At 36.6% G+C, this 26,863-nt stretch overlaps 1 protein-coding gene across 1 annotated transcript in view; it reads right to left on the bottom strand.

Moving 5' to 3' along the window:
- ANKRD31 (ankyrin repeat domain 31) overlaps positions 1-26,863 on the bottom strand; it is a 75,422-nt gene that overhangs the window by 13,245 nt on the left and 35,314 nt on the right. Inside the window, exons 14-25 of the mRNA XM_075019982.1 lie at positions 26,245-26,791; positions 25,431-25,679; positions 19,595-19,789; positions 18,595-18,737; positions 16,705-16,864; positions 16,146-16,249; positions 15,279-15,357; positions 13,034-13,130; positions 10,419-11,475; positions 8,034-8,174; positions 7,366-7,462; positions 3,917-4,114 (exon numbers count right to left, since the gene is read on the bottom strand). Coding sequence (XP_074876083.1) covers positions 3,917-4,114; positions 7,366-7,462; positions 8,034-8,174; positions 10,419-11,475; positions 13,034-13,130; positions 15,279-15,357; positions 16,146-16,249; positions 16,705-16,864; positions 18,595-18,737; positions 19,595-19,789; positions 25,431-25,679; positions 26,245-26,791 — 3,067 coding nt within the window. The remainder of the gene's footprint in view (positions 1-3,916; positions 4,115-7,365; positions 7,463-8,033; positions 8,175-10,418; positions 11,476-13,033; positions 13,131-15,278; positions 15,358-16,145; positions 16,250-16,704; positions 16,865-18,594; positions 18,738-19,594; positions 19,790-25,430; positions 25,680-26,244; positions 26,792-26,863) is intronic.

The following is a 26,863-nucleotide window of genomic DNA, read 5'->3' as shown; positions in this document are numbered from 1 at the left end:
CTGCTTTTTTTTTTTTTTCCTTTTTGGCCACCTAAAAAGTGAATTTTGTTTGGCTCTTGCTGGCCACACAGCTCAACTCTGAGTTAGTCCTGCGACATTCTACCTTGTACCTTGCTGATAGTAGATAGAAGAGCAGGTATAGGATTTTGGAAAGGAAGAGTGTGCAGATGGAAGAAGCCTATACTTGTCATGGTATGCAAAGTTACTGGAAAATATAGCTTTGTAAATTCTGCTGACAGAACTATGTTCATCTTTGTAAAGTATGTAAGTACCAAAAGTCTGGAACTTTAAAGTACTGGAAAATACTTTTAAATATTTTGTCTGCAAGCCATAAAGATGAGAAAACACTATAATAGCTGCACCTTGAGATATGTCTCAGATGCAGAAAGATTATGGATAGAAATATTTTTCTACAATCTCACTTTGCTTCCAAAGTACAAAATCCAAATAACATATAGTACATCTCCCTGTCTTTTATAGTGTCATGGTTTAACCCCAGCCAGCAACTAGGCACCTCGCAGCTGCTTGCTCACTCCCCGCTACCAGGTGGGATGGGGGAGAGAATCAGGACACACACACCCCCCAAAAAACCTCATGGGTTGAGATAAAGACAGTTTAATAGTACAGAAAGGAAGAAAATATTGATGATGATGTAATAATAATAATAATAATGATAATAATAATAATAATAATAGAATTGGAATATACAAAACAAGTGATGCACAATGCAATTGCTCACCCCTCGCGGACTAATACCCAGTTAGTTCCTGAGCAGCGATCCAGCCCGCCCAGCCCTGGCCAACTCACCCCAGTTTATATACTGGGCTGGTATTCCACATGGTATGGAACATCCCTTTGGCTAGTTCTGGCTGTGTCCCCTCCCAACTTCTTGTGTCCCTCCAGCCTTCTTGCTGGCTGGGCATGAGAAGCTGGAAAATCCTTGACTTAGGATAAGCACTACTTACCAACAACTAAAACATTACTGTGTTATCAACATTATTCTCATACTACATCCAAAACATAGATTCATACTACATCCAAAACATAGCACTATACAAGCTACTAGAAAGAAAATTAACTCTACCCCAGCCAAAACCAGGACATACAGTCACATAACTGGGAACATTGTGTAGTTGATGAATATTCTGCTACAGGTAACAAGGAAAACACATATATTAGATGCTAGGGCTTTGCTTTTGCGGGGTTTGGTTTGGGTTTTTTTTGTGGTTGGTTTGTTGGCATTTTCTTAAAACGCTTCCAAGTATTTCTCCTCTTCCATATTACTATCACCATTATTGATGGTAATGATGAGCCACTACTTCAATAATACCCAATCCAATAAATCCAGATACACAGAATCAAGCTCCTTTAAGTCATGTAATTTTGTTTAAAATAAATAAATAAATAAAAATTAAACTTGGGGTTCTTAGTTTGCCTCTTGACTTTTCAATCACTAAATAACATTCATCATCTTTTCCAGCTTTCCTCCAAAAACTTGGAGGTAAGAATAGTAGAGTTTTCCAGTGAAAGTAATTTCTGACATAATTGCCTGTGCCTAAGCAGAATCCAGGGCTCTGAACTGGAGTACTATGCAGCACAAAATATATTACAAGCTTTCAAGAACGGGTTACATTTCTTTGCATTATAATTACATGGAGCTTTAAACATATTGCAGGAAAAATATACTACAATGGGCTAGATTTGTTATTTGGACTAATACCAAAGTAATATCTTCAACCAGCTCAAAGATGCATATGAGATCCCTCTTCTGAGGAGTTTACAATTCAAATCTAATGGAAGATTCTTGCAAATACGCACAGGAGATGTTTACTAGTAGCCCAATTTTACACCTATCTAAAAGGTATTGAAATACTTAATAGCTTGGTTTCATTCTACTGGAACAATTCATTTGCATTTAAAATATTCTCCTGCCAAGTCAGCAGTTTCAGCATCACAACTTTGTACTGGTGCACAAGACAAGAAGATAAGATTGACTAGCAAAAAACCTGAAATTAATTACTCTTCTATTATTTTCCAGTACTAGCAAAGCCAAGAAAGTAAACCAGTTAACAGCCAATTTATATAGCTGAGCTTTACATTCAAAATTTATTTAGCATGAAGTAAAGCAGCAATGGCATTGCATATCTGACTGGTTCTTTGGAAACAAATGTAGAGGGCAAACAAACACAGAAAAACCGTCTATGGGCTATGGGGCTTCTCATGGCACTTCCAAAGCTTCATTTAAGACACTCAGTGAAATTCTCATCCTGAGTCACTTGTTTTTAAAGTTTTCCTTCTTAAGTAGGAGTTTGCTTTTTATAGTTTGCTTTCAAAAATACTTTTGGTCTGATAATGAAACCTGAAAAGCTTCTCCTCAGAACTGGATGCAAAAGGTTTGGATTCTATAAGCTAAAGATGTGGAAACTGGGCTGGTGGTTAAATTTTTTAAAGGTTATACTGCAAGTTAAGCAGCTTCTTCCTTCAATTAACAGGGTAACTGTAGAAGATATGAATAAAAATGTATATATGGAACAACATTTCTGTAAATTTCCATTTTATTGATTTTTATTGTATTATGAATCTTTAATTTTGCATAATCCCTACTGTCTGTTAGCAGTAACCTTTGCTACAAAATGACTCTGCACTCTTGCTATAACAGTTTCCACACAGGACTGAGCACTCAGATAATAGGGTGGCAAGGACCATACATGCTACAAGAACATTATCTTGGTAAGCAGAACTATAACTAGTAACTATATTTGAGAAAGTATGAATGTGGCTGTTCATCTGCTCAGTGGAGAAACTTAACTCCTATGAGTGAGCCATAATCTATGTAACTTTTCAATTCATATCAAAGCGCAGTTCAACATGGGTTTTTTGATACATAAATGTTAATACAATCTACTACAAAATCTATTTTTTGTAACTTTAAAGTACACCTCCCTCCAAATATTCTGCCCTGACATTTAAGATACTAAGTCTATTTGCTTCTATTAATTAAAAAAAAAAAAAAAAGTGTGATAACAAAGCATTTTCTGCAGAGGATTCTCAGCTCCGGGGTTGACTTAATCCTTTGCAGTATAGCTGCAGGGCCTATGTATAGACTTGCAGATTGCATAAGCACAAAGAATTGCTTTATAGTGTGGATAGCTTTCAGTGTGCAATGGCTGACACTGATTAGGCACTTGACCCGATTTGCTTCTTCCTGTCTCCACAGCAGAGCTGACTCAGCACTGTTACCCACTTCAGTGCAAAATGTTACCTGACATTGGGCACAGTGAGGGTTTGAGCTGACCACTCTAACTTTCACTGTGGTCAATCAGGGTCATCCCTCTGCAGTGTAATCAAAGGTGGCAGAGGCAAAAATACTAGCTCAAAGTGCAGTAAGCACTGTTCAAATTGTACGAATATTACAGATAGGGTTTAATGTGCAATCAACGTAAAAATTTAATACTGAAAACACAAAGTCAAAAGCTCAGTCAACTCCACAAAGATCAGAGCATCTTCAGGAACTTTTCCACTTTTCCCTTTAAATTAGATTACATGAGATTATTCAGCAATGCTTTTGCATCACATTTCTCCATCTAAATCCGGAAGACATTTGTCTACACTATTGTTTTGTGGAGACATTTAACTGAGTACTTAAAATAATACGGAGTTATTTTAACTACATCAAAATAACAAAAATTCTAATTTGGACACAGGAGAGCCGAACATACTGAGGTCTGAAAAACTTCAATATTGGGTCATTTAGATCAATCCAACCCATCAGCAGAGTCATCATTTTTCACCAGCATTCTTTCCCTCCCACACACAAATCAATTCCATGCCACCTACTTTCTTTTTCCTTTTGTATCTCTTATACAGCCCTTGCACCCACCATTAGGATTTTTAGGCAGTTAAAAAAAAATCTTACTCTTAAATTCCCTGGTAACAGCTGCTTCTCTTTCAGCGCATAGCAATGTTTTCACAACTTCTGTTTGTGGCAAGGATTGGCTTTTTGGCTGCATATTGCTCAGGTCAAAGTTTCCAAGAGGCTGAGCAACGGAGACAGTATCAAGACTCTGATGGTGCTGGTTGTGGTTGCTGAGGTCCTTTGTGATAAAATTCTTTCCTGAGAGCATAAAAAGATGAAGACAACTTTGTTCTAAGAACAAACAGTAACATTTAATGCTGGTGGTTTAATGGTTTAATGCACAGAGCAGTTAGTTACACTTTTTATTTTTCTTAGAGGTAAGTGCTGAAATTTTCACTTGGCCTTACATAACCTAACATATGTAGGGGCAGACTTCCCTTTGCTCCTTTACCAGCCCAGCCATAGCTGCTCTAAGATGACTGAGGCATTCTCTTTTTTAAAATATATGTCCTCCTTGGCAAAATTATATTAGATGCCATGCAAATTTAACTTGAAAAGTAGCCCACTAAATGTATGTGTGTTTCACTGCTTGTCTCAAGGAAAACAGAAACATATGATATCACATATGATCACAGAAAAACTATTCTCATTTGCTTTCATGCAACCTTATTGCGCTCAGCTACTCATTTTATGCTAAATACCTGAAGCAACACTACCACAGACCTTCTGAAACAGTTCCCATTGTTAAGCCATTAAGAAATCACCTGGATTTCCTTGAAAACACTCTTTATTCCACACAACTTTGGGGTCTTTATGAATTAAAGGTGAGCAAGGGTTGTTCTAATATTTACAGGTGGCTAATGGTTATTAAAGGCTGTAAGGGATTGCCAGAGCACAAGAATTGCACTAGTCATGCTGTTTTCTAAAGACCATCTTCCTGAAATAGCAACCTGCAAAATGAATGTACATATCACACTTACTATAACAACTGGATATGCTTTTATTTTAAGCCACTTCGCTGGAATTTCAATGTGAAATATCTAACACCAACATCTGCTCTGCAACTGACATCTGCCCTTCAGCTGACATCTGCTTCTGAATCCTTGTTATTCTTGATCATTTTTAGCAAATATTATGTCATCATTACATGTATCAGAAAGCACAGAGGAATAAATTCCAAGCTATATAACCACTTTTTCTTCTGTTTTCCTACACACAGATAGTCTAAAAGTACTGTTTATTTTCTTAACGTTTAGTTCTCACTCAGACTTGAATACAGTAATTCCTGCTATCTGCTAGCATGATCCTAGAAGACATTAAAGGCTCAGACTCAAAGGAGGGACATAAAGAGAAATTTAGTTAGAATTTAGATGACTAATTCAAAAATTGCAATCTTTGAAGCTTCTGTTAAGTACCTGCATTGGTCTGGGACTGCTTTACTTCATGGGGTCTTCAAGTTTTTTGCATTAACATTCCTCAGGTACCTAAAAATCTGCTGCTATACAAACCCAAACCTTGAAGCACCTTAATCTCAACCAAGCTGAAAAGCTGGAACATTTCTTATGCTGGCAGCCACAGAACAGCAACTCCTTCACCTGTCTTGCCCAAGAACCTTGATTTGGTAGAGGTTCTTGGGACATGCTTCCTAAATTTGGCTCGACACAAAGTTCAGTGGTAGCTGCTTCTTTCTGTCAAAAGATGGCTAGATACAACCATTGCCTGGATCATTTTCTTCCTACTTCCCCATCCTCTTCAAACAGTCGCTCAATGAACACTGAGCTAAGATATGGGAAGCTGGAAGGAGTGTGTGCATGGGTCTTTTAAAATAATAGCATACTCCTACAAAAATGCTCAAATTATCAGGCCCCAGTCTTCTCTTTTAACAATGCTCTGGGATGCACAGAAAAAAAAATCAATTAATTAATATGGTAAGAAAAAAAGAAGATGACTGATTCTTTACAAAAGCAGGAAAAACTACTGTAAAAAACACACAGGCTGTAAGAATATTAGAAAGATAAAAGAGTGCCTGGGAATGTCCCCAGGCAAGTGGCACAAAATAGCTCACATCCACACCAGCAAACTTCCCTGTGCTTTCAAGAAGGCTGGCTGCAGGCAAAGTGCCTGTTGGGAACAGCCCTTGGAACAAGCTAACTCCTGAACTGGGCCTGGAAACCATTCGGGAGCTGCCCAATGCCTGCAACTGTTCTCACAATACAACAGTGCAGGTTAATCCTCTTCTGGAACAAATTTAAGGCACCCTTTAATTTCCTACTATATATCTGGCCATATAGTATCTGAAACAGAACTGAAATTGAGAACACTCTGGCTTTCCCTCCTTCCATTTCTCACCTGGGGCTAATGGTTAGGCATTACCGTGATCTTAAAATACAAGTGACAAAAAAAAACTTCTTTAAATACTCTTTCACAGATTACCCTGGGCTATTTCTGAACACACTTACTGATCTTCAGGCTGATTTTTGTCTGTGAAGAGTATTTTTTGAATAAATGGATTTCTCTGCTTTAGAAGTTACAAGTCTTATGATAAATTTCCCACAAGAGGAATACTTTACAAGAACCAGTGAAATATTCAAAAGTCTATTAAAAGGTTAGGAGACTAAATCCATTTTTAAGTCACTTACACCTGGTATAAACTTAAGTTACTGAGGCAGGGCCAGGTAAATTCATCATCTGGATGCTCTTAGCCTGAAGCAAATACAAGTAGAACATGATAGTCTGAATATCAAATTAGTTATTTTAAATTATTATCTTTTAATTTATTTTTAGTATGTTAACAACAGAGTAAGCCTGGTATCCCAGTTCACATGAGGTGCAGTGTCTCATCAAACTAACGGAACTAATCACAAAAGCCCAAAAGCTTTTCAGACTCCAAGTGCAACGGGCTGTCAAAGAGACTTGCACTTCCCTGAGAACACATTACTTATCAAAATTAGGCTGAAGTTCTGCCTGGCAGTTCTGAAAAAATTGTTCAGTGTCATTTTGTCATATCAATGCTCTCTGTTTCTCATGACTGTTTATTTTTAGAGAATAAAATATCCCCCTAGTTATTACTGTTGCTTGGGCATCCTGGGATATCCACCAACACAGATTATTTAATGTGATTTTAAGATGTACATGCATCTAAAAGTTATGCTAGTCTATCTGAGTTTCCAACAGAAAAAAAAAAGTATTAAATTAGCTTATTAAAAACTTCACTACATATTAAATATTTTAAATGCAAAATGTTACATAAATATTTTTTACATAGCAACCAAGTCATTAGTAGTCATTCTCTTCACAGAACCAATTTATGGAAGAAAAGAAATGTACTTCTTTAGAGATCACATGTAAGTTCTGGCACTATTTATTTTTCAAGCCCAAGATCTGTGATAAGCATGCAGGCCAGAAAAAAAATCAGAAAGCAATAGAGGAATTTTGGAATTTAAGCCCTTTAGAAATCACTTTCTGCTGCTTTCAGTCACAGTGAATATTAGATTTTAAGTAGTACATACCCAAAGGCTCTCTTTCTTGTGATGGTAATTCCAGGTCACTAGAAACTGACACTTCTTCAACAAGAAATTTTGACAACTGTGTCCCAAGATATGTAACCTGTACAAACAAATCTAAATGGATAACTAGCAATTTTAATTAGTGTTTTTTTCTGACAGGTGTAAAAATTTCACTTTTCTTATAAAACTGAGTTTATGCGCTTAACAGTCTAATCTGTGTCTGTTGAGATCAAGAAGAAATTCTGCTAATTTGAATTCTAAATGAAAAAAAGCATAATACAACCCATCTGCAAAGCCCTCTAAACTCTGCCAGTATTTTTGCAACATTTGTCCCTGACACCCGACATTTCAATAAGGTTACCCCTTTTTATTCAAAGTACTTTTCAGCTTTTTCTGTCACTCTCTTAATCATCTTTAAAACTACTCTTTCAAAGCACTGATAGCTTACAGAGTGGGCATTCCACATCCTCTCAACGCTTTTGACTAGGTCATCACTGTACAGCTACAGCTATGTAGCTCTGTCTTAGCTGCTTATTCATTAAGAGCAAGAAGACTTTTTAAAATTTATGCTTGTAGCCTCTTTTGCTTTAAGAACAGTAAGGAGACCCAGATTAGTGAAATTTGTTATTGACATTTATTATTGCTATTTTGGGGAGTAAAATCAGGCCTACCTTATTCCACACATACTTCCATGTCACAGAAATATCACTTCCTAGTAGATCTTTCACCCACTGCTCTGGATTCTGCAGTATTTGTCTCTTACTGGTTCTGATCTTGCCATTGTTTAAGAGCGTGGCTTTATAACTAAATTCCTGAAAAAGAAAAATTAAATAATTTTCAACTCATAAATTAACAAATCTGAATTAAGATCCTTAAAACATAAAAAAAAGCTGAAGAACAATATAGCTGAAAAGTTGCAGCTAATTCTGTTTTCCTCTGAAAAAAAGTTAAAGTATATAATGCCACTATCATAAACTGTAGTATGTAAAATAGGATGATTTATTCCACCAGAATAAGATGTTTTGGCCACACAGACACCACTGTCAGAGGACAAATCTCCCTACATGTGTTTATCAAGAATTGTATTTGCATCTTAGTTCCTCTTAGACATAACAAGGCTGTGAATAAATTAACTTGCCACAGTGAACTCAGGAACTTGCAGGAGGCAAGTCTGTGCAAGAAGAAACTGTTCTCAAATGCAATCTGCCTTATACGTATGGAACAAATGCAAGTCACAGTGAAATTCTATCAATGATTCAAAGATTAAACATATTTGCATAAAAACTTCACTTATATCAAGGGACATCACTTAAATGTTTTAGGAGGAACGTGACAGCTTTATCTGATGCAAAATTAAGTATAGAAGACTTTATTGCTACTGCCTCTTTGATAATGCTAATACTGCCCAGTTCTGCAACATATATGCACCTCCAGAAGCATGTCTTATAGTTTATAGTTCAGTAAATTATGGTTTTGTTATACTAGCCTCAGTTAGGCTAACACAGCTAAATAATGCAAAAATTAGCTGTTGATAAAACTATGTTACAGCTTAGTAAGGTTGCTTAGCATGCGTGAGGTTAAACAATCAGAATAAGAGAATGATCCACCAGCAAACACTGAACCGCCTCCTAGCATATCCACTGGCTTGGGGTGTCTATAAGAATCCGAATTAAGATTTTTAACCCAAATATTTTGATGAACACTCAATCCAGTTCAGTTTCATAGCTTAGGTCTATAGTGTTCAAAAACTGCATTCTGCCTGCCCAAAGCTAATCTTAAGTAAGGACTATGTACTAGCTCTATGTTGTTATCAAGTACATCTCCATAATGATAAAAAAGGAAACTTTACTGATCATGTCCTCTTTGCAATGCAACACTGGCTTCTAAACTTCAATCTCTATAGCACTGTCTTCCAAAACATAAATGAGTGTCATTTTCATTCTAGTAAAAATCACTGACTTCTCTACACTCCAAACATCAACATTTCAATACAGGGTTATAATTTCTTAAGATTGACATGCATCAACCCAATATCACAGATAACAGTCTTTAGAAATGAGAGTAAGCATACTGAATTCTTCATCCTTCCATTTAGTCACCTTGAGGTTCAGAGGAATATTACATATTCTTTAAAGAAAAGAAGCACGGGTATATACCTATGACATGGCCCAACATAGAGACATGTGACTTACACTGCCTTATGTTACAAAACACAAGACCACATGAAATGGCGTCTCTCAGCAGAAAAGCATTCCCAAGCAGATTATAGGTGCAGAAGAAGGAGGCTGTTCTACATTAACTATAGCTGATGAGTTGGCTGAAAAGAACCTTTCATGTTTTAATCAATATGTTGCCCTGGAAATTAACTACCTCGCAGCTGGGAATTCAGTCAATAATTTCATCATTTGCTCAATACCAAGCTAGTCCCCTAGCAGCTGCCTTGCAAATCCACTCTGTATTTGGAGGGATGCACAGGGACATGCTTTTGTATTAAAAAACAAGGTTTCTTTTTCTTTTTCTTTTTTTTTTTTTTTTCCAATATGGTTCATACCAGACTGGAAACTATACAACCAGCTGGCATGTAAGCAAGTAATTTTGCACATATTCATGTCTGTAACAGCACTATGAAATTGTTGATGTCACATTTCTTTATCTGAGGGACTTGATAGTTGCTTCCAAGAATCACATTAAGTCATAAAAACCTTAACATTCCCACTCCTTCCAATATGAAAATCAGGTATTACACAATGTAGACCAACCAACAATTCCACTCTGTTTCTAGCAACAGGAAATGTTAACAAACTGATAATGCAAAGTTAAACACAAATTTTACATATGCAATATTCTGGGTGCTAAAATTATGGGCTGACAGAAGATGTCATCCATAGCATTTTCCTTTAAAGCTCATAAAAGATTATCTGTAACCAGTGAAGAGAAATTTTCAATACTAAGTGCTGAAGATGTAGACTAAACCATGAGGACTGCTGTTTCCCCATTTTAGTGAGGTTTTTTTTCATTATATGCTAATATTTACATTATTATATCTCAACAATTACCTGCAGTTTGAATTCTAAAACATTTTCTCCTGGCTTAATCCTTCCCAATTCCAGTAGATCTAACAATTGAAGCTTTTTCTTATTTTTTCTTCCATACCTCACTTTTTTTTCTGCACATTCCTGATTACTATAGCTCTGGGAAGATTTCTCACTGAGTTTTACTGGATAATCTGTATTTGAGGTAAGATTTGTAAGCACCAAATTGGCATTAAATGAGTTCTCACTATTCTGAAAGATCATTTGCTGCAGAGTATTAGGGAAGTTTTTTGTAGATGTTGACAAAATTACTTGCTGCTGCTGCTGCTGGAAAGCTTCTTTCTTATTTACATATCTGTGTAGACCCTCATCTATAAGAACCTGCTGGCAGTCACTGCCTGGCTGACAGACATTGTTATTGACAACAGTGCTTTGGGGTTCTACAATATTGAATGCGTTGGTCACTGAAGTGGGATTCAAAGACTTGTTTCCTTGTTCTGTAATTGCTACACAATCAATGTCTTTTTGCTGTGAGCACTTTGTTTTAGCAGTGGAAACGGTAGGTTCTGAAGGCAACTGCACCACTTCTACAGCATTTGTCAGCTTTGACATGTTGTCAAAGGGATATTCTCTTTCCCTGGTTTTGGATGCCAAAGCATGATAAGAAGCCTCTTTGCTTCTAATTGCTCCTTTATTTGCTCCTGTCTCATCCAAGCAGATGTGTGGATGTTGGCTGCATTCCTGAGCTGCAAATCTATTTTCTAAAGAGAGATGTGCTTCTACTCTGTTTCCATTAGGCATGCTGGCACCAAGTCCCACACTAAATGTAACTACATCAGGACACATGATTTCATCAGCAGTTAAACTTTGTCTTTTATCATTTCCATGGGAAATAACTAAGTTTGAGATTTGCTTCTCTGAACATGATGCACTGAACACTTGCTTTGTTATTCTGTAATTTTGTATTTTCTGGACTAATTCTTCCTGGTTTTGGGCAACAGCCAACAGACTCTTTTGTCTAGAAGCAAGGTTAACTAATTGTTTCCTCAGTGCTCCTTTTTTAAAAGACTCCACTGAAGCCCTACAGAAAATAAAAAAAAGTAATAAGGACACCAGAGTTACTGTAAACACAAAATAAAAGCAGTTTAACAGACATAACCCCCTAAGAACATGAATATGTTTCAAAGGACTCTGCCAACACCTAAAATATGAGCAATGTTTTTATCATGTATAAAGTTTATAGTTCAAATCCCAGGCTTATGCACAACAAACTGCAGAATCCCATCTAGAAGCAGGATGCAAAGCATCAAAACTTCAGTAATAGCCTTGTCCTCCTATACCACCCTCAATTCATAGAATCAAAACTGGGTCTGTATTATCACTGGCTGCTCTTTTATTACCACAAATCACAATAGTTCATTGAATTCAATGCCTTTGTGGCTCTAATTTGGAGCCTTTAAAAATGAGTTCAGGATGAGCTACTACAGGATGATACTATCAGAAATTTTTTACAGTGTACATAACAAAACATTTTGTGAAACCACAACTGTAATAATACCACATGACCATTAAGAAAAGTGGACAGAACAGTTTAGGATGTTCTATGTTAGTTTGGGAATGTCTCTCCCTTCATCAGACCCTGCTCCCTAGCTAAGCTGGTCTCCCTGTGAGACTCCTTGCCTAGGGGACTTTACCTCCTTCCTGCTAGAAGTGAATTCTTTATTTTCCCCAATTCCTTTGGCACAGAAGCCACCAGCCCAGCGTAATACTCTTTTCACCTAATTCCCCCTCATGAGACTAGTGATTGGGCTACCACTCTGGCACCATGCTGGAAAGACAGGGGACTACGACAAGGCATGGGAAAAGGAATAGCAGCATGGTTTGCTTTTAACTCCACTCACAGCAGAGATGCCATGCAAGTAACACCATCCCAGTATTGGAAGAGAGAGACTGTCGAGGGCATAAGGACAGAGGTACAGCAAGACTAGCTGGTGCAGAACAAGGATAGCCAAACCACAGCGTGACATATTGGTGTCTGTACTGTGATATTGCTTGCTATCACATGTGTTTAGAATCCATGATATAATCAACATATCAGTGTATAGTCAATCACTGATAAGAGTAAGCCTGGACAACTATGGACTCCACAGGCCAGTGAGGCTCCACACACTTTTCCAGCAGTGTTTCTTCAGGGAAGTTTTGTTGCTTTATTGCTATACAGATACAGAAGAATGTGCAACTGAAGAGGCAAAACTGGAGCAGTGACACTAAAAGCAGTGTCTGAGTTGCTACTGCTTTCCTCTGTGATGCTGTAAAGTACTCTAATTGCTCAGTACCTCCACTTCCTAATTTCTGCTTAGGTATTTTTCCACACCTTTTGTATGTTCACTGCCTAATTTCAATGCTTACTGTGTGCACAGTAACTGATTCATATGCATTAGCTAAACCCTGAAGTTCTTCCTTGATATAAACTCTTACTGGAGGTAACTGAAGCTAATATGGATCATGCTTCTGCAAAATCTGAATGAAAACCATATAGTTTTACTTTCACGCTACTGAATGATAACCTTCTAACAACCTCTGTGACTACTGCTATAAAGAAGAGCTTCATATAAATACAGTCCTCGTATTCTACCTACCTGTATTTTTTAGCAAGGGTATCCCTTTCTGTTTTCTGTTTTGCAAGCATTTCATTCAAAGTGTCTTGCATCTGAGACAGCCTTTGGATATACACATCTGTCCAGTATTTCAATATAATCAAAATAATGACGGGAAAAAGCAGCAGAAAATAATTACAGTTATAACATTTTAATGTAGCAAATACACAGCCAAAGTATGAAAATAGTGTTACTGTCATGCATACTGATAGCTCTTTACAATTAGAGTACTTTTAATGGAATTCTTCATAGCAAGAATTAAATGCAAGTTTTAATTTAAAAGGAAATAGCCCAAGTACTGGAAAATTTTGAAGTGCAAGTGCCTTGTCTAGGAAATTACTAAGAGAACAGGACAGATTAAAGAACTGTCCTTTGGATGGTAAGCACTGAAACTTCTGAAGTTCTCTGTGTTGCAAGGAGCTAGACAGGACAAATATGTGAGGCTACCTGCAGAAGTTACACAATCTTAAGAAGGCGGCTAAAACCTTTCTGTTTGAACTATTATAAAATAGTTTAATGAGCTTAGACTGTTCCAAGTTACATACAATGGTAAAAACATATGTATCATAGTTTCACACAGTTTCAAATCCATATTATAAAATTAAATTAATTATAAGTTGTCTGGGTTTGTTATCTATGTTTTTCTAAAATAAGAAAAGAAATTATATATTCTTCTTTATATGCCATATCTCTTAGCCATATAACATAAGGGAGAGCTCAGAAGTCATGACCAGCAGATACCACTGGGATAATATGCTAAACATGTAATCTAATATCTGAAATTCTAAAACAGGAAATACGACCTTTCCATAATAATGAAAAATGGGAAATTACAGGATTAAAAATGGCATTTATAAAATGTTTCCCCAAACCTGTTTCATAGTATCTACCAGTATTTACTTACTTATTAAAATAGAAAAACATGAAAATATTGGTTTTATTAAGGCAGCTGAATAGGGAATTTGAATCTACTATTTACAGTAGGCTGTATTGCATGCAAATACCTTGAAGACTTTATTCTACGTTATAATTTTGTCAATGTACTTCTACGTTCTTGTTCAGTCTTGTGCTTTTTCACAAGTAATAACTATGATTTAGTTTAAGAGATGCTAGGTTATTAATGTTTTTGTCAGTAGTGGTAACAGATCACCATGTTGATTTCCCTCATAATCCTAAACAGGAAAAGTCTGACAGTTTTATTTCGCTCATTTATGATATTGCACCGATCTCCATCTATAGGCTTCTGCCTATTGTATCATCTATCTGTTTGTCAAACATTTTTCAAGAACACGTCGATTTTAATTAACAGTTCATACACCATGAATTTGAGTTGGAAGCTACAAGTCTGCATAATTCCATATTTCACATTTATTTTTAAAGGGATAAATTGACTATTTTAAATATAATTTGAAAGTGCCAGCCTATATTAAGGAAAATAAATTTTTTAAAAACCCTTCTTTTCTGCCAGGAAGCAAAATTTCTTCATGGGCATGAACTGCTACAAAGTAAACAGTCCTGCCTAGATGGCAAGGGCATCTGGGGAGAGAGACTTTGGTCAAAGGCATTCCTGCAGCAAGTTTTGCCACTTGAACAGTCATGGCAGAGACACAATAGACTCAAACTGCTACACAGCACAAGCATTGTCATCTCCTAGAAAGCCAGTGTCACTTAGCAAGCCCTTGAGATAATCCGAACTGAGATTTGATAGCCTAAACCAAATTACACCTCTGGGCACCAGCATTTCTGAAACTGCCCATCATCCACAGTGTCTGCCTTAAAGATTTCTCTTTTTTCCCTCATAAATTATTTTAGGCTCCTGAAAGTCCAGCTGCACTAGAATGAAAATGCTGCAACTGTTACTTTACATACAGACATAGCTGTTCTTGATTGTGTAGGGGCTCATGTACTTGTAAAGGAATAATGTTGCCAACAGTGTGCATTCTTATCTAATGATGCCTTTTTGTATGATTAGGTTGACTTGAAACATATGCCTCCAAGTGGCATGGTTCTCTTTCTGTCATCATATTCATTCCTACATAAACTGGAAATACTTCAGGAAGTGCACTTACCTGGGAGCTGTTATTAAAATCTTACTCTCTGTAGCTGTATTTTCCAGAGGAGATCTTCAAATACATTATGTGCAATACTATTTTAAAAACAACTATATTACCAAAGATTCCGCCCCCCCTCTGCCCAAAAAAGTGAAAAAACTTGAATTTACGTCTACCTGCATCTTTGAAATTTCTCAATTCAAGTAGCAACAGTTCTTTTTGCTTCTCTTCTACATCTTGTATGGCAGCAACAAACTCCTGTTAACAAACACAGAAATGATAGCATGAAGTAAAGCCAAGTGCACCATATAAAACACAGACCATGATGCATAGCCTGCAGGATACATATTGGCAGATTCAAGTAACTCCAGGCATGGAATTACTGTGTAAAGGCAATGGGGCCACTGGTAGGATAGACATACATAGTGCCAAGGGTATGCTCTGCAAGGGGCTGTCACAGCATGGTTTTGCCCAGGCATTCAAACTAGTCCATGCTCAGCGTCCCACCTCTGAGCGCACTGCAGGGATTAGACAGTGAATTTCACCATGACATCATTACCTAGACAATGTAGACATAGCCTACAAATACCAGCAAGAGCTTTCCTAACATGCAACTTGTGCAAAAATCTTCCTTGCTGTTTTAAATTAAGATTAAACAATTTCTAAATACCTTCATTATCATGAAGAAAAATCATTACTCTTTCAAAGACCCATTTTGGAAACGTGATGTAAAGCCTTAGGATTCCTGACCTTTTTTCCAAGTCATATAGGCAATAAGAAATGTATATAAGTATTGGCTACTGTTTGCACAATAAATCTAAGTGCACAGGAATCATGGAGAGAGAGAGAAGTGATAAGATACACACTTATATACTGTAAACCCACAGTTTATATACTGTAAGCGTCTGCATGATGCTGGTTTTCACATACATTCTAAAGGGTTAATTATCTAAATTATATTTTTATGTTATTCAGTCAGTAAGTGACACTATGCAGTACTACATTATGAAGCAGTTTAACAAAACTCTGTTATCTATACTTACCACACTGTATTTCTCATGTTGTGGCTCCAAAGATGCATCATCATTTTTACAGCAGGCGTAACAAGGACGTTTTGATCTTCTTGACCTAGAAGGCCATTTCCTCTCTCCACAATTAAGAAAAAATAAATAGAATTTAAAATTAATTTGCAGGAGCATAATAGGTTAGATTAGCTAATATAGGTTACAAAGATGCAATGGCAGATCACATCATAAAAAAATATCTTGTATATGCAAAGGAGATCAAATTTAGGTAGCATAAAGACGTAAGTATTTAAAGCTACCACTTTCAAAAACACAAGGTTCCTGTGAAGGGAAATATGGATAATAACAAAAATCAGAAGAGCCAAATATTCCTTATATGTCGTTCCCTCAGGGGAAAAAACTCTGAACTCATATATCCTATTTTCTGAAAATAAATAAATAAAATTCAGTAGTTAATAGAGTTAAAGATATCAGTGCCAGGCAATATGCAGGTCTGCAAATCAGCAGCATTCTGATGTACAGTTTTTCCTTAAGACTACAGGGTAATCCTATGATTTACATTACAAACCCAACATACCTGTAACTTCAACAGTCTCAACAGGAAGTACAGAGTCCATAGCACTGTAAGACTTCAGCAGTTCTTTCATTTCATTATCACAAGCTTCATCCAAAGCACTTTTTCCTGAACCATTCCTCTCATAGGGATTTGCTCCATGCTGTAGCAGAATCCTGACTGCCTATTATATATTATTATTATTTGTATAGTGATAATTCTTGTTGCGGACCTATAACACAACTATATGTGTTGTATCTATCATAAATCACAAATTATAAAGGTACAAGTAAGATACTCTAAAACCTGTTACACTTGCAAACCTAATGAAACAAACAAGTTTAACTGGCTGTTATCAACACAGACTTGTATCTTACACTTCTAATTTTTCCATTAAAATACACAAATAATTCACAACTTGTCATTAAACCTACCATCTTTACAGTATTGTTATAGAGAGCAATTACAAAACTTCATACAACTAAATTAAAAGGAACTGGTCAATTGTATTACAACCGAAGTGCAGAAGAGAAGTGGATTTTTTTAAAGTATTTAATGGCCGTTTTGTTTTTCGGTTACACGCACTGATGATTTTTTTCCTAACCCCAAATCACATGCAAGTCTGCTTAAGTGTGAAATGTGGAAATTAGATTAGTGTCATCAGTTGCATCATCTACCCCCTAAAATTCGTATCATATTAAAGTGTTGATGAGGTCAGAGCTTGGATGGTAAAGAATTTTCACATGTATGATTTCTCATCTCTAGCATTTCTTCTTTTTTCTTACATTGAGTGCTATTACATATCAGAAAGTATCAGAAGGAGAATCTTCTCCATCAGTTTTCCCCCCACAATACTGAATAATAGCTTACATGTTTTCAAGAACCCTACTGATAGTTTGGCACCAGGCCTGTGAAACCATCCTCTTCATTTTATCTTTACTCACAGAAAAGATAAATGTGATGCAATATCATCTCTTCTGACAGGAATAGAAGTGGTATGTTTGAGCCAACCTGGCATTACCTTTTTACACTCAGTTCCCTGGAACTTGGTGTGCCAAAACAACATTTATTTGTGTGCAGTTCTGGGCCCCACAATTTAAGAAGGATGTGAAGGTCCTTGAATGTGTCCAGAGGAGGGCAACAAAGCTGGTGAAAGGGCTGGAAGGCATGTCCTGTGAGGAGCAGCTAGGGACTCTGGGTTTGTCTAGTTTGGAGAAAAGGAGGCTGAGGGGTGACCTCATTGCTCCCTATGGCTTCCTGAGGAGGGGAAGTGGGGAGGGAGGTGCTGATCTCTTCTCCCTGGGATCCTGTGACAGGACGTGTGGGAATGGTGCAAAGCTGCACCAGGGCAGGTTCAGACTGGACATTAGGAATCGTTTCTTTGCTGAGAGGGTGGTCAAACACAGGAACAGGCTTCCTAGAGAGGTGGTTGATGTCCCAGGCCTGTCAGTGTTTAAAAGGCATTTGGACAATGCCCTTAATAACATGCTTTAACTTTTGGTCAGCACTGAATTGGTTCAGCAGTCAGACTAGATGGTAATTGTAGGTTCCTTCCAACTGAAATAGTCTATTCTGTTCTATAGAACTATAGAATGGTTTGGGCTGGAAGGGATGAGTTAATGAAAAAAATGGTTGATACATGGGAGAGAACCATGGGGGGCTTCTGAATTTTTCTCATTTGCCTGCTGGACTGAAATAGTCAACTAACTGTACAATTTCAACTTTCACTATTGAAAAATATTTCTTTCTTTAATTTTGATCACTTTAAAGAATATTGGTTTATTTCCTAAATGCAAATCTACACTTAAAATTGTATTAGTAACTTCGACTTTCCTTATTTAAACCAGGATTTTGCTTTGCTGACCTTCTGCTGGAAATCAGGCTCAAGAAATCTAATGTAAAAGAAGAATGTACCTCCAAATAATTGCCAGAAACAGAATCATGTATTGGCAAAATACCATCCAGACTTCTGCTGTTAACATTAGCACCGGCTTTCAGTAATTCTAAGATGACTTCAGTAAATCCCCCATTGGAAGCTTCATGAATTGCTGTCCAACCTAATAAAAGCAAGATGACACATCCAGCATGCATCTGATTTGGAAAGATCCACAGGGATCACTAATTAGTGATTATACATTTTTCTGTGTTTGCTGTACTATAAGCAACGGACTACTCTCTTTAAGATAAATCTTATACAAACAGTCATCTTGAAATGCCAAGGTAAATTACTTCCTGTGTAATTCAGTTTACTTTAAATAAAAATGTATCCAATATTAAGCAGAAAAATATTGTTTACTTTTCTACTACACTATGAAAAATAACGGAAGAAACACAATAGAGTAGAAAGACTCTAAGAACTCAGAAGCATAATATTAATAGTCTGATTTCTAATCCCAGTGGCATTTTATAATATCAAGTCTGCCAGGCATCCAGAATAGAATATCATCCATTCTGAGACTATAAAACCAGAAATGCATTATACATTTAGGTAGAAAAAAAGAAAAAATAATCTTGTAATCTGATTTTTGTCCTTATTTCCTAAGGAAATAAGATCTGTGTGAATGTGCTTCACACATGTATATATTCATGTCATAAGCATTAGTTCTCCCACCAAACTTTCAAGTCCACTTTCCATACAAATCTCTGAAAATGTGCTCCTCAGCAGAGGAGCAAGACCTGATTAATGCCCCTGCTGAGAAAAAGGCTGCATTAGCTCCATGCTGAGACACAAAATCCAGGGATTCACTGATTGTGCTTGCACTTGTTGAATGACTTCCTTTCCCCCTCACAATTATATCATAAATCAAGAATCCATAATCATATTAAAATTGCACAAATTACATAAAACCATATATACTATAAATTATATAAAACTGTATTATAAAACAAGCCCATAAGAGAGTAATTTTCAAACCTGCATAGTCCTGTTCATTGACACAAATTCCAGATGATATTAGAGTTTTCACCAAAGATAAATCTCCTCTTTTAGCGGCAATATGCAGCTGAGTTTCCCCTTTTGCATTTGTCTTCTGTTTCTTCTTTCTCCCAGCTCTTATTTTATAGGGACCATGTAAAATTACAGCTTCTTTTCTGGTAGATAGGGAGGATTCTAAACATATATTGGGTGTTCATTAGGAACCACAAAAAACTGTTTCATTATAAACAAAGAATTAAGCTTCATAACTCATTTGAATTAATGTAAATGTGTGCAGTGCTGTTGCCTTAATTATTCAGTAACATTAACTGACATCAAAAGGTTAGAAGGTACTGCGTAACAGCTAAGATAACAAACAGATCCTATGCAAGAGAATTTACAGTTCAAATCTAGATGACTTAACAAGGGTACAATAAATTAGGGATCAATGAAAAAGGTAACACGGTTGAAGTTTGATACTGTATAGAGGTAGGGAGCATGTTACATTTCTCCATGGACTGCTTTCAAGTTACCACGCATGCCTGCTAAATACAGAAAGTACACACATAAAGGTATTTATATAAAAGTGAAGACTTGACCATCACCTCTTTTCAGTTCCTAATTCTGTATCAGGGAAGAGAGAGGTTTCTACATAAGGTATTTTTACAGTTGCAGTGTGAAAAAGTCCTTCAGACTGATTACAAATCTTTGATTAATGTCTAGTGACATAGCTGAACTGCCTTTTAATTAAGCCTGTGCAGGATGGGACACATTGTAAACAAACTTAATTTAATCCTTCTCTTACTGGTTCACAAAGTGAACAACATCCACTTTATATTTTATCATGTGATCATCAGACAGGTCCTAATTCTGAGGCTTCAGGTAACAAACATATCAAATTGTAAGACATACAAAGAAAAAAACAGATTTAAAAAGTACTGATTCTGGATACATGACAACCCCCTCCCCCAAACTGCTACCAAAAAGACAGGGTGTATAAATCTTCAAAAGCTCTGTCATGCATGTTATCTTTTTTAAATCCTACTCCTGCTGTTATAATACTGTGCTATCAGATTTTTTAAGTTTACTGTGTTCTCTGATTTCTTAAAATCTGCAATTCATCCAAAAAGAGGAAAGTGTAAGTTTTTAAATAAGCATTTTGCAACTCTTATCCATGTTTTTTTAATTATTCCTATGAACAATTTATTGCTGCATCCCAAACATTTCCTCTTCTCATCAGACAAGCTGTCTTCTCAAATATTTCCAGTTATCACTATTCATTGCTATCAAACATTTTCCATGATTTAACAGCTGCCTTTCTTCAGGCACCTCCTGCCTTCTGGAAAATCTGCATTTCCAAGGTTTCCAAGGTAAAGTACTGAGCTTATCACCCAAGACTGTTTGGAAGAACATGAAAGAAATACTGCAACTATATTAAAGACAGACATACAGTGAGGATATATCCATACTAATTTTAAACTTGCTTGTTTGGGCACTGCTACAGCCAGACTGTGGCAGCATGGAGCTCACAGTAGGCTATTCTAACCTGTCAGAAGGCAGCCTGGCCCACAGCCTATTGGCAACTAGAAGAGCTAAACCGTTTCTTTTTAAAATGAAAACTGAGATTCTAGAGCACACAGAGGGGTCGCGTTATTGAAATACTCCTCCAATCCAAGATCTACTTTTCTGTAAGATAATGTATTTTGTCTAAAAGCTTCTGGGTCTGAACTCCCACAGCAGCCAACTGCTTTCTGGTTCTTCCTTTTCTTCCCCTTATTTCATGGGAGAATGTCCTAGGGACTTTTTAGAGATGTGGGAGAAAAAAAAGGCGCACATCAGCCCATTAAATTAATGACCCTTAGCAATATTGGCTGTAAGTGAACAGAAATAATTGCAAAGTTTTCCAGTTAAGTTGTCATACACAACAGTTTTCTTCATGGTTGTTAGGAAACATTTGCAAAAGCATAACGGGACATTGGTATGTGACTCACAAAATATTGGTTCTCCATGGAATGCATTGCCAAGTGGGTCATGAGCAGGAAAGATCAGGAACTTGGCAAATACAAAATCCAGTCAGCACACATACAAAGGTATGATGGAGAGATTACAGTAACCGGCAATCAGACTAGATTAGGCTGCCATACCTCAACAACTTCAAGGATATCCTCTTTCAAAAAGACATTTGAATACTTCAACATTGGTCTATGAGTAATTCTTTCCACAGATTGACTATAAGAAAAGCAGCAAGCTGTTTGTACCTTCCTTCTTGTCGTGGTTTAACCCCAGCCACCAACTAAGCAGCATGCAGCCTCTCACTCAATCCCCACCCACCCAGTGGAATGGGGGAGAAAATCAGGAAAAGAAGTAAAACTCGTGGGTTGAGATAAGAAGGTTTAATAGAACAGAAAAGAAGAAACTAATAATGATAATGATAACACTAATAAAATGACAACAGTAGTAATAAAAGAATTGGAATGTACAAATGATGCGCAGTGCAATTGTTCACCACCTGCCGACTGATATCCAGCTAGTCCCCGAGCAGCAATTCCCCGCCCTCCCTTCTCAGTTCCTATACTAGATGGGACGTCCCATGGTATGGAATATACCCTGTTGGCCAGTTTGGGTCAGGTGCCCTGGCTGTGTCCTGTGCCAACTTCTTGTGCCCCTCCAGCTTTCTCGCTGGCTGGGCATGAGAAGCTGAAAAATCCTTGACTTTAGTCTAAACACTACTTAGCAACAACTGAAAACATCAGTGTTATCAACATTCTTTGCATACTGAACTCAAAACATAGCACAGTACCAGCTACCAGGAAGACAATTAACTCTATCCCACCTGAAACTAGGACACTTCTGTATAAGCAGAATAGGAATGTTTAGAGCCTAGTAAGTGACTGACTGTAGATGAAAGTGACACAGCGCCATTTAGGAAGAAAATATTTTTACTCAGAATAGAATAATATAAGGAAGACCACTGGGACACAGGAATAATCAGATGAGATATAAAAGCCAGTTAATGAAGAAAAGGCATGAGAGAGCAAAAAATCAAAAAACCCCACAAGTCAGAAAACATTATCCCATCTCCCACTTTTTTTCTGCTGTAATCTGAATGCCATTGTCCTGGTCTCCAAAGCTATTAATGCCTCCAACTGTATGAAGGGCTATACTTTCTCACATCACCTCTCAAATGGCAACATTCTCCTGGGATGAAGGAAATAATTAAATTTTTGCTGAATAAAATATTACCTGAAGAATCTCCTTTGTGGCAAAAAAGTAATCTGTGAAATGCTATTCCAGAGGAGACTAAAATGTAAGACACATGTTTTGAATAAAGTTTTTTTAAAATCCTAGTTGTATATACAGCAGGCAAAAAACATAAAGGAAAAAAATCCAAAAATGTATTAATGCACATAGACCTTATTATAAAGATTGAGCAGGCACATAGGAGCTACAAAAAAGAGCAACTGTAGGGAAAGGAATCATTTCTATGTTCAGTGTTTATTCTTCCAATAATTAGCAGTGGATGATGACATGTATCAGATATGCCATGGATTTTTTTCCAGAATGAAATAAAAAGGCATTTCTGCAACAGGAGGAACCAATCTGGAGATAGGAAAGCTAAGTACTGACACTGCCAAATACTGGAGAGCAGCAAGTAACAAGAGGCACCTACTCCTTTCTTTCTCCCTTCAACTTCCAAAAGAAAGCAGGAGCTTTCAGTCCAGAAACTCAAGAGAGCAGGAACTTAAGATGGGTTGAAAACTAGCAACCACCTGAGACAGGAAGAGGAAGCAGTATTCTGTACAGCTGAAGACAGAAGAGGACAAGAAGACTGTGACTATCAAAGAGAAAAGGATCAGCAGGAACTTCACACAGTTTCCTGAATGTTTTTTGTTATGTGCTACAGGACATTGCAGAGATTGGCTGATGACTCCTTAATACAACTGATATGACTGGTGAGCATCCAGACAAAGTCCCCAAAGAGAAGGAAGGTACTAAGCAAACAAGAAAAAGAGGTAAACAAATCAGTATGTTGATAGTATGGGTGCAGATATATTTGTCCATATCGTGTGTGCATGTACAGGTGGGCATGTATATTTGGTGTACATATTATTTTAGGTATACATGCTGTTATGTACACTCATTTTAAAAACATTTAATGGATGTAGGAGCATGAATCCCACTGGTTTTCAAAATATATATGATATACTTAATGCTAGCATTCATTTACATCCCACTCAAAGGCAACCAAAGTTTGACCAATAGACGCCAGCAACACATAACTGCAGTCCAAGGAAGAAACTAAAGATTTTTTGCTGCACACACTTGGAAAAAATAAATCAAATGTTATATCCACACACAAATACACATGCATTCACACATACTTCTATAAACCTATACATATAAAAAACACCTTTTCCTATCTATGTATATACAAAGCATACATTTACACTGACACAGTAGTTATTTGAAAGGGAAAGTTTCACAGAGTTGGAAATTATTATAAATAAAAAACAGTTTGAAGAAAAAATGTCAGCAGAAAAATATGAATAATAGCTAGGAAGTATTTCACAACATATCCCAAACTAAAGACGAAAAGATGCACCAATTTAAAAACTAACCTGGCTTAGGAGGGGAATTAGAGAGCAACAGTAAATGAGAAATCAAAATATGAGAAGTGAATGGTAGCAAATACAAATAGAGTTGTAGAAAACTGCTGTGAAAAACAAAAAAATACAAGGAGACAGTCACAGACAGCGAAGGTCCTAAGAAGGCAGTATTTTAAGATCTATCAAAACCAGAAAAAATAATTCCCGAACTCTTAATTACTAGAGAGAAATGACAGAATTGTCTAAGATAATCAGAAAAGACAAATACTCTATTCTGTATCAAGGCAAAGCTACACGAGAAATCCTATCATCTAATGACACAGTTCTTTTCATTTCAACACAAGTTAAAGAGAATGCCAGATGATAGGAGGATAAGAATTTTTGAATCAGCAGTCCAGATACATTACATTTAAAAGTTTTAAGAGAGGAGGGATCCCATCTGAACTACAGGTTTTGCTTTCAGTAAGTCTTGAGTGCTATGGTTCTCTGGTTCCAGAAAGAATCAAAGTACACAAGATGACTGCCAGATTTACCAAAAAAGCAGTAAGTGAAAAATACTTGGGGGTTATGATGAGTAATCAGTTGGACCAGGGCTCTATTGTGATGGTAAGGTTACAAGATAAATGCAAGTCTTAGACATGGGATGAATTTGCTAAACAGAAAGCTGTAAGTGCAAGCAGAAGAGAATATAACTACTGGAGGATGCTAGATCCTTATCCTGATGTAAGTAGATTTCTTTCTATACTACAGCTAAAACCAAATGTACCAGTACCATCAGAGCCTATGCTGATTTGTGCCTGATGAGGATACAGTCTATAACTCGATATATGTGTACCCAATATTTGAGCCAAGTTTTCTTCTTTGATGTAAAATAGTTAACTGAAGACCAATTTACTGTTATTTTAAACGATTATTTATGTTACATACTTAACTAAGGATCAATTTAATGTTATTTTAAGGTCTCAGTTACGACCCTGCATCCCTTCAACCACAATGCTGAAAGACTAATGAATGTAACATAACTAAAACAGAGTTAGTATGTGCATTCTATAAAATGGAGTACAGAAGTTCTGGAAATATTTCAAGTATTTGGAACTCACTAGAGTATTTGCTCAACATGCTATGGGTTTTTTTTTTTCAAACTTTCCCTCATGTATTACAAAAAGCCTTCTTCATGTATGTCTGGAAAAAAACTCCACTGTTTTTATAAAATATTATTAACTTTTCACCTGATTTCATGGATGTTTGCTGTTCTGATGCTTGACTGAATTGTGATTGATTACATGAAAGCATGTTTGTGCTGCTACTGGAATATGAGGCTGCCTTCTGGCTTGTCTCCTGAGGGTCTAGTCTTACTCTTTTAGTTTGGACTTCTTCTGTTTCAGTAAACTGTGAAAGCACGTTAGTCTTTGCATTTCCTTCTTCTCCATTTTTTTCAGTGACTTCTGTTCCACTTACTCCAGCAAACACTCCTTCATCTGTCGGTTTAACAAAAGAACGTAAGAGTATCCATGGTTTAATACTCAGTAATTGCAGAAATTATAACTGATATTAAAACAAACGTCAAAATGACCACCTAGTCCAGGTTAAAAAATGCCCACAGTAACTCACTCCATTTTTGAAAATACTTTAACATAATAAATCCTTTATCCACTATTCACCGTATGTTAAACTACTGAGATTGAATCCAAAATAATTCAAAAATTCTTTTGTGAAAAAATGACCTTTACTGATTCTTAGATATTAAAAAAATTAAGGTACTTAAGTATTTCATTCTAACTAGTGTAATCACTATTGCAGTTTCATTTTGCTAAATACAATGGGGACTTGGATATAAAACAGCCCCCCAAAATACAAAGCAATAATTACTAACTAGTTAATCTTGCATAATGGACTGTACCACAAAACTTTCCATGTCTCTGCTGTTTATTTATGGCAAAATAAATTCTCTGGAGACCAACGGCTGTTTTTTTTTTCTAATAAAATACACAGAATGCTTATAACAAACTCATAAAATAATTATTTTCAAACAAAACATGGCACCTGTTTTCTGGGAGGTTTCTTTCTGCATATATTCCACAACCTGAAATGAATAAAGAGACTTGCTGTTTGCATTAACACCAAAATGCAAATCCGCTTTTGAGTTGGTCTCCTGAAAATCCTCTGTCTTTTGCCTAATTTGAAGTGTGTCTTTTTCATGGAGTTGTAAAGCTATAGGCTCGATCTCTAAACTACCAGCATTTTCAGTTTCCATGTGATATCCTTCAACACTTTCTTCTGCATCAAGCAGGATCATCCCTCCTTTCTCTGGTTGTGGAGCCTTTTGTTTAATGGTGCTTATTACACCACTGGTAGAATTGTAAGGACTTCCAGAAACACTTTCTTTATCAGTAGCTGATAAAAGGTCATGTGCTAACAATGTTTCTGCATTTGCTTGAAGTGTCTGTTCAGTGCAGCTGGTTCCACCTTCAGATACATTAGTACAAATGTTTTGCACCTCATTTACAATAATCTGTTGCAATATGTCCGTGCTGTCTGAATCCGTAAGATTTGCACATGCTGGTTCAGAGTCATCTGTCTGTAAGGAAATCTGTTCAAAGGCAAAGAGAGTTTTAAACTTAGAGCCAATCCATTAATTTTGCTTCCGTCAACATCAGATTTA

The sequence above is a fragment of the Buteo buteo genome, chromosome Z (assembly GCF_964188355.1).
Source record: "Buteo buteo chromosome Z, bButBut1.hap1.1, whole genome shotgun sequence".
Lineage (NCBI taxonomy): Eukaryota > Metazoa > Chordata > Aves > Accipitriformes > Accipitridae > Buteo > Buteo buteo.
The sequence above is the reverse complement of the archived record's forward strand: the minus strand, read 5'-3'. Positions and strand labels throughout refer to the sequence as shown.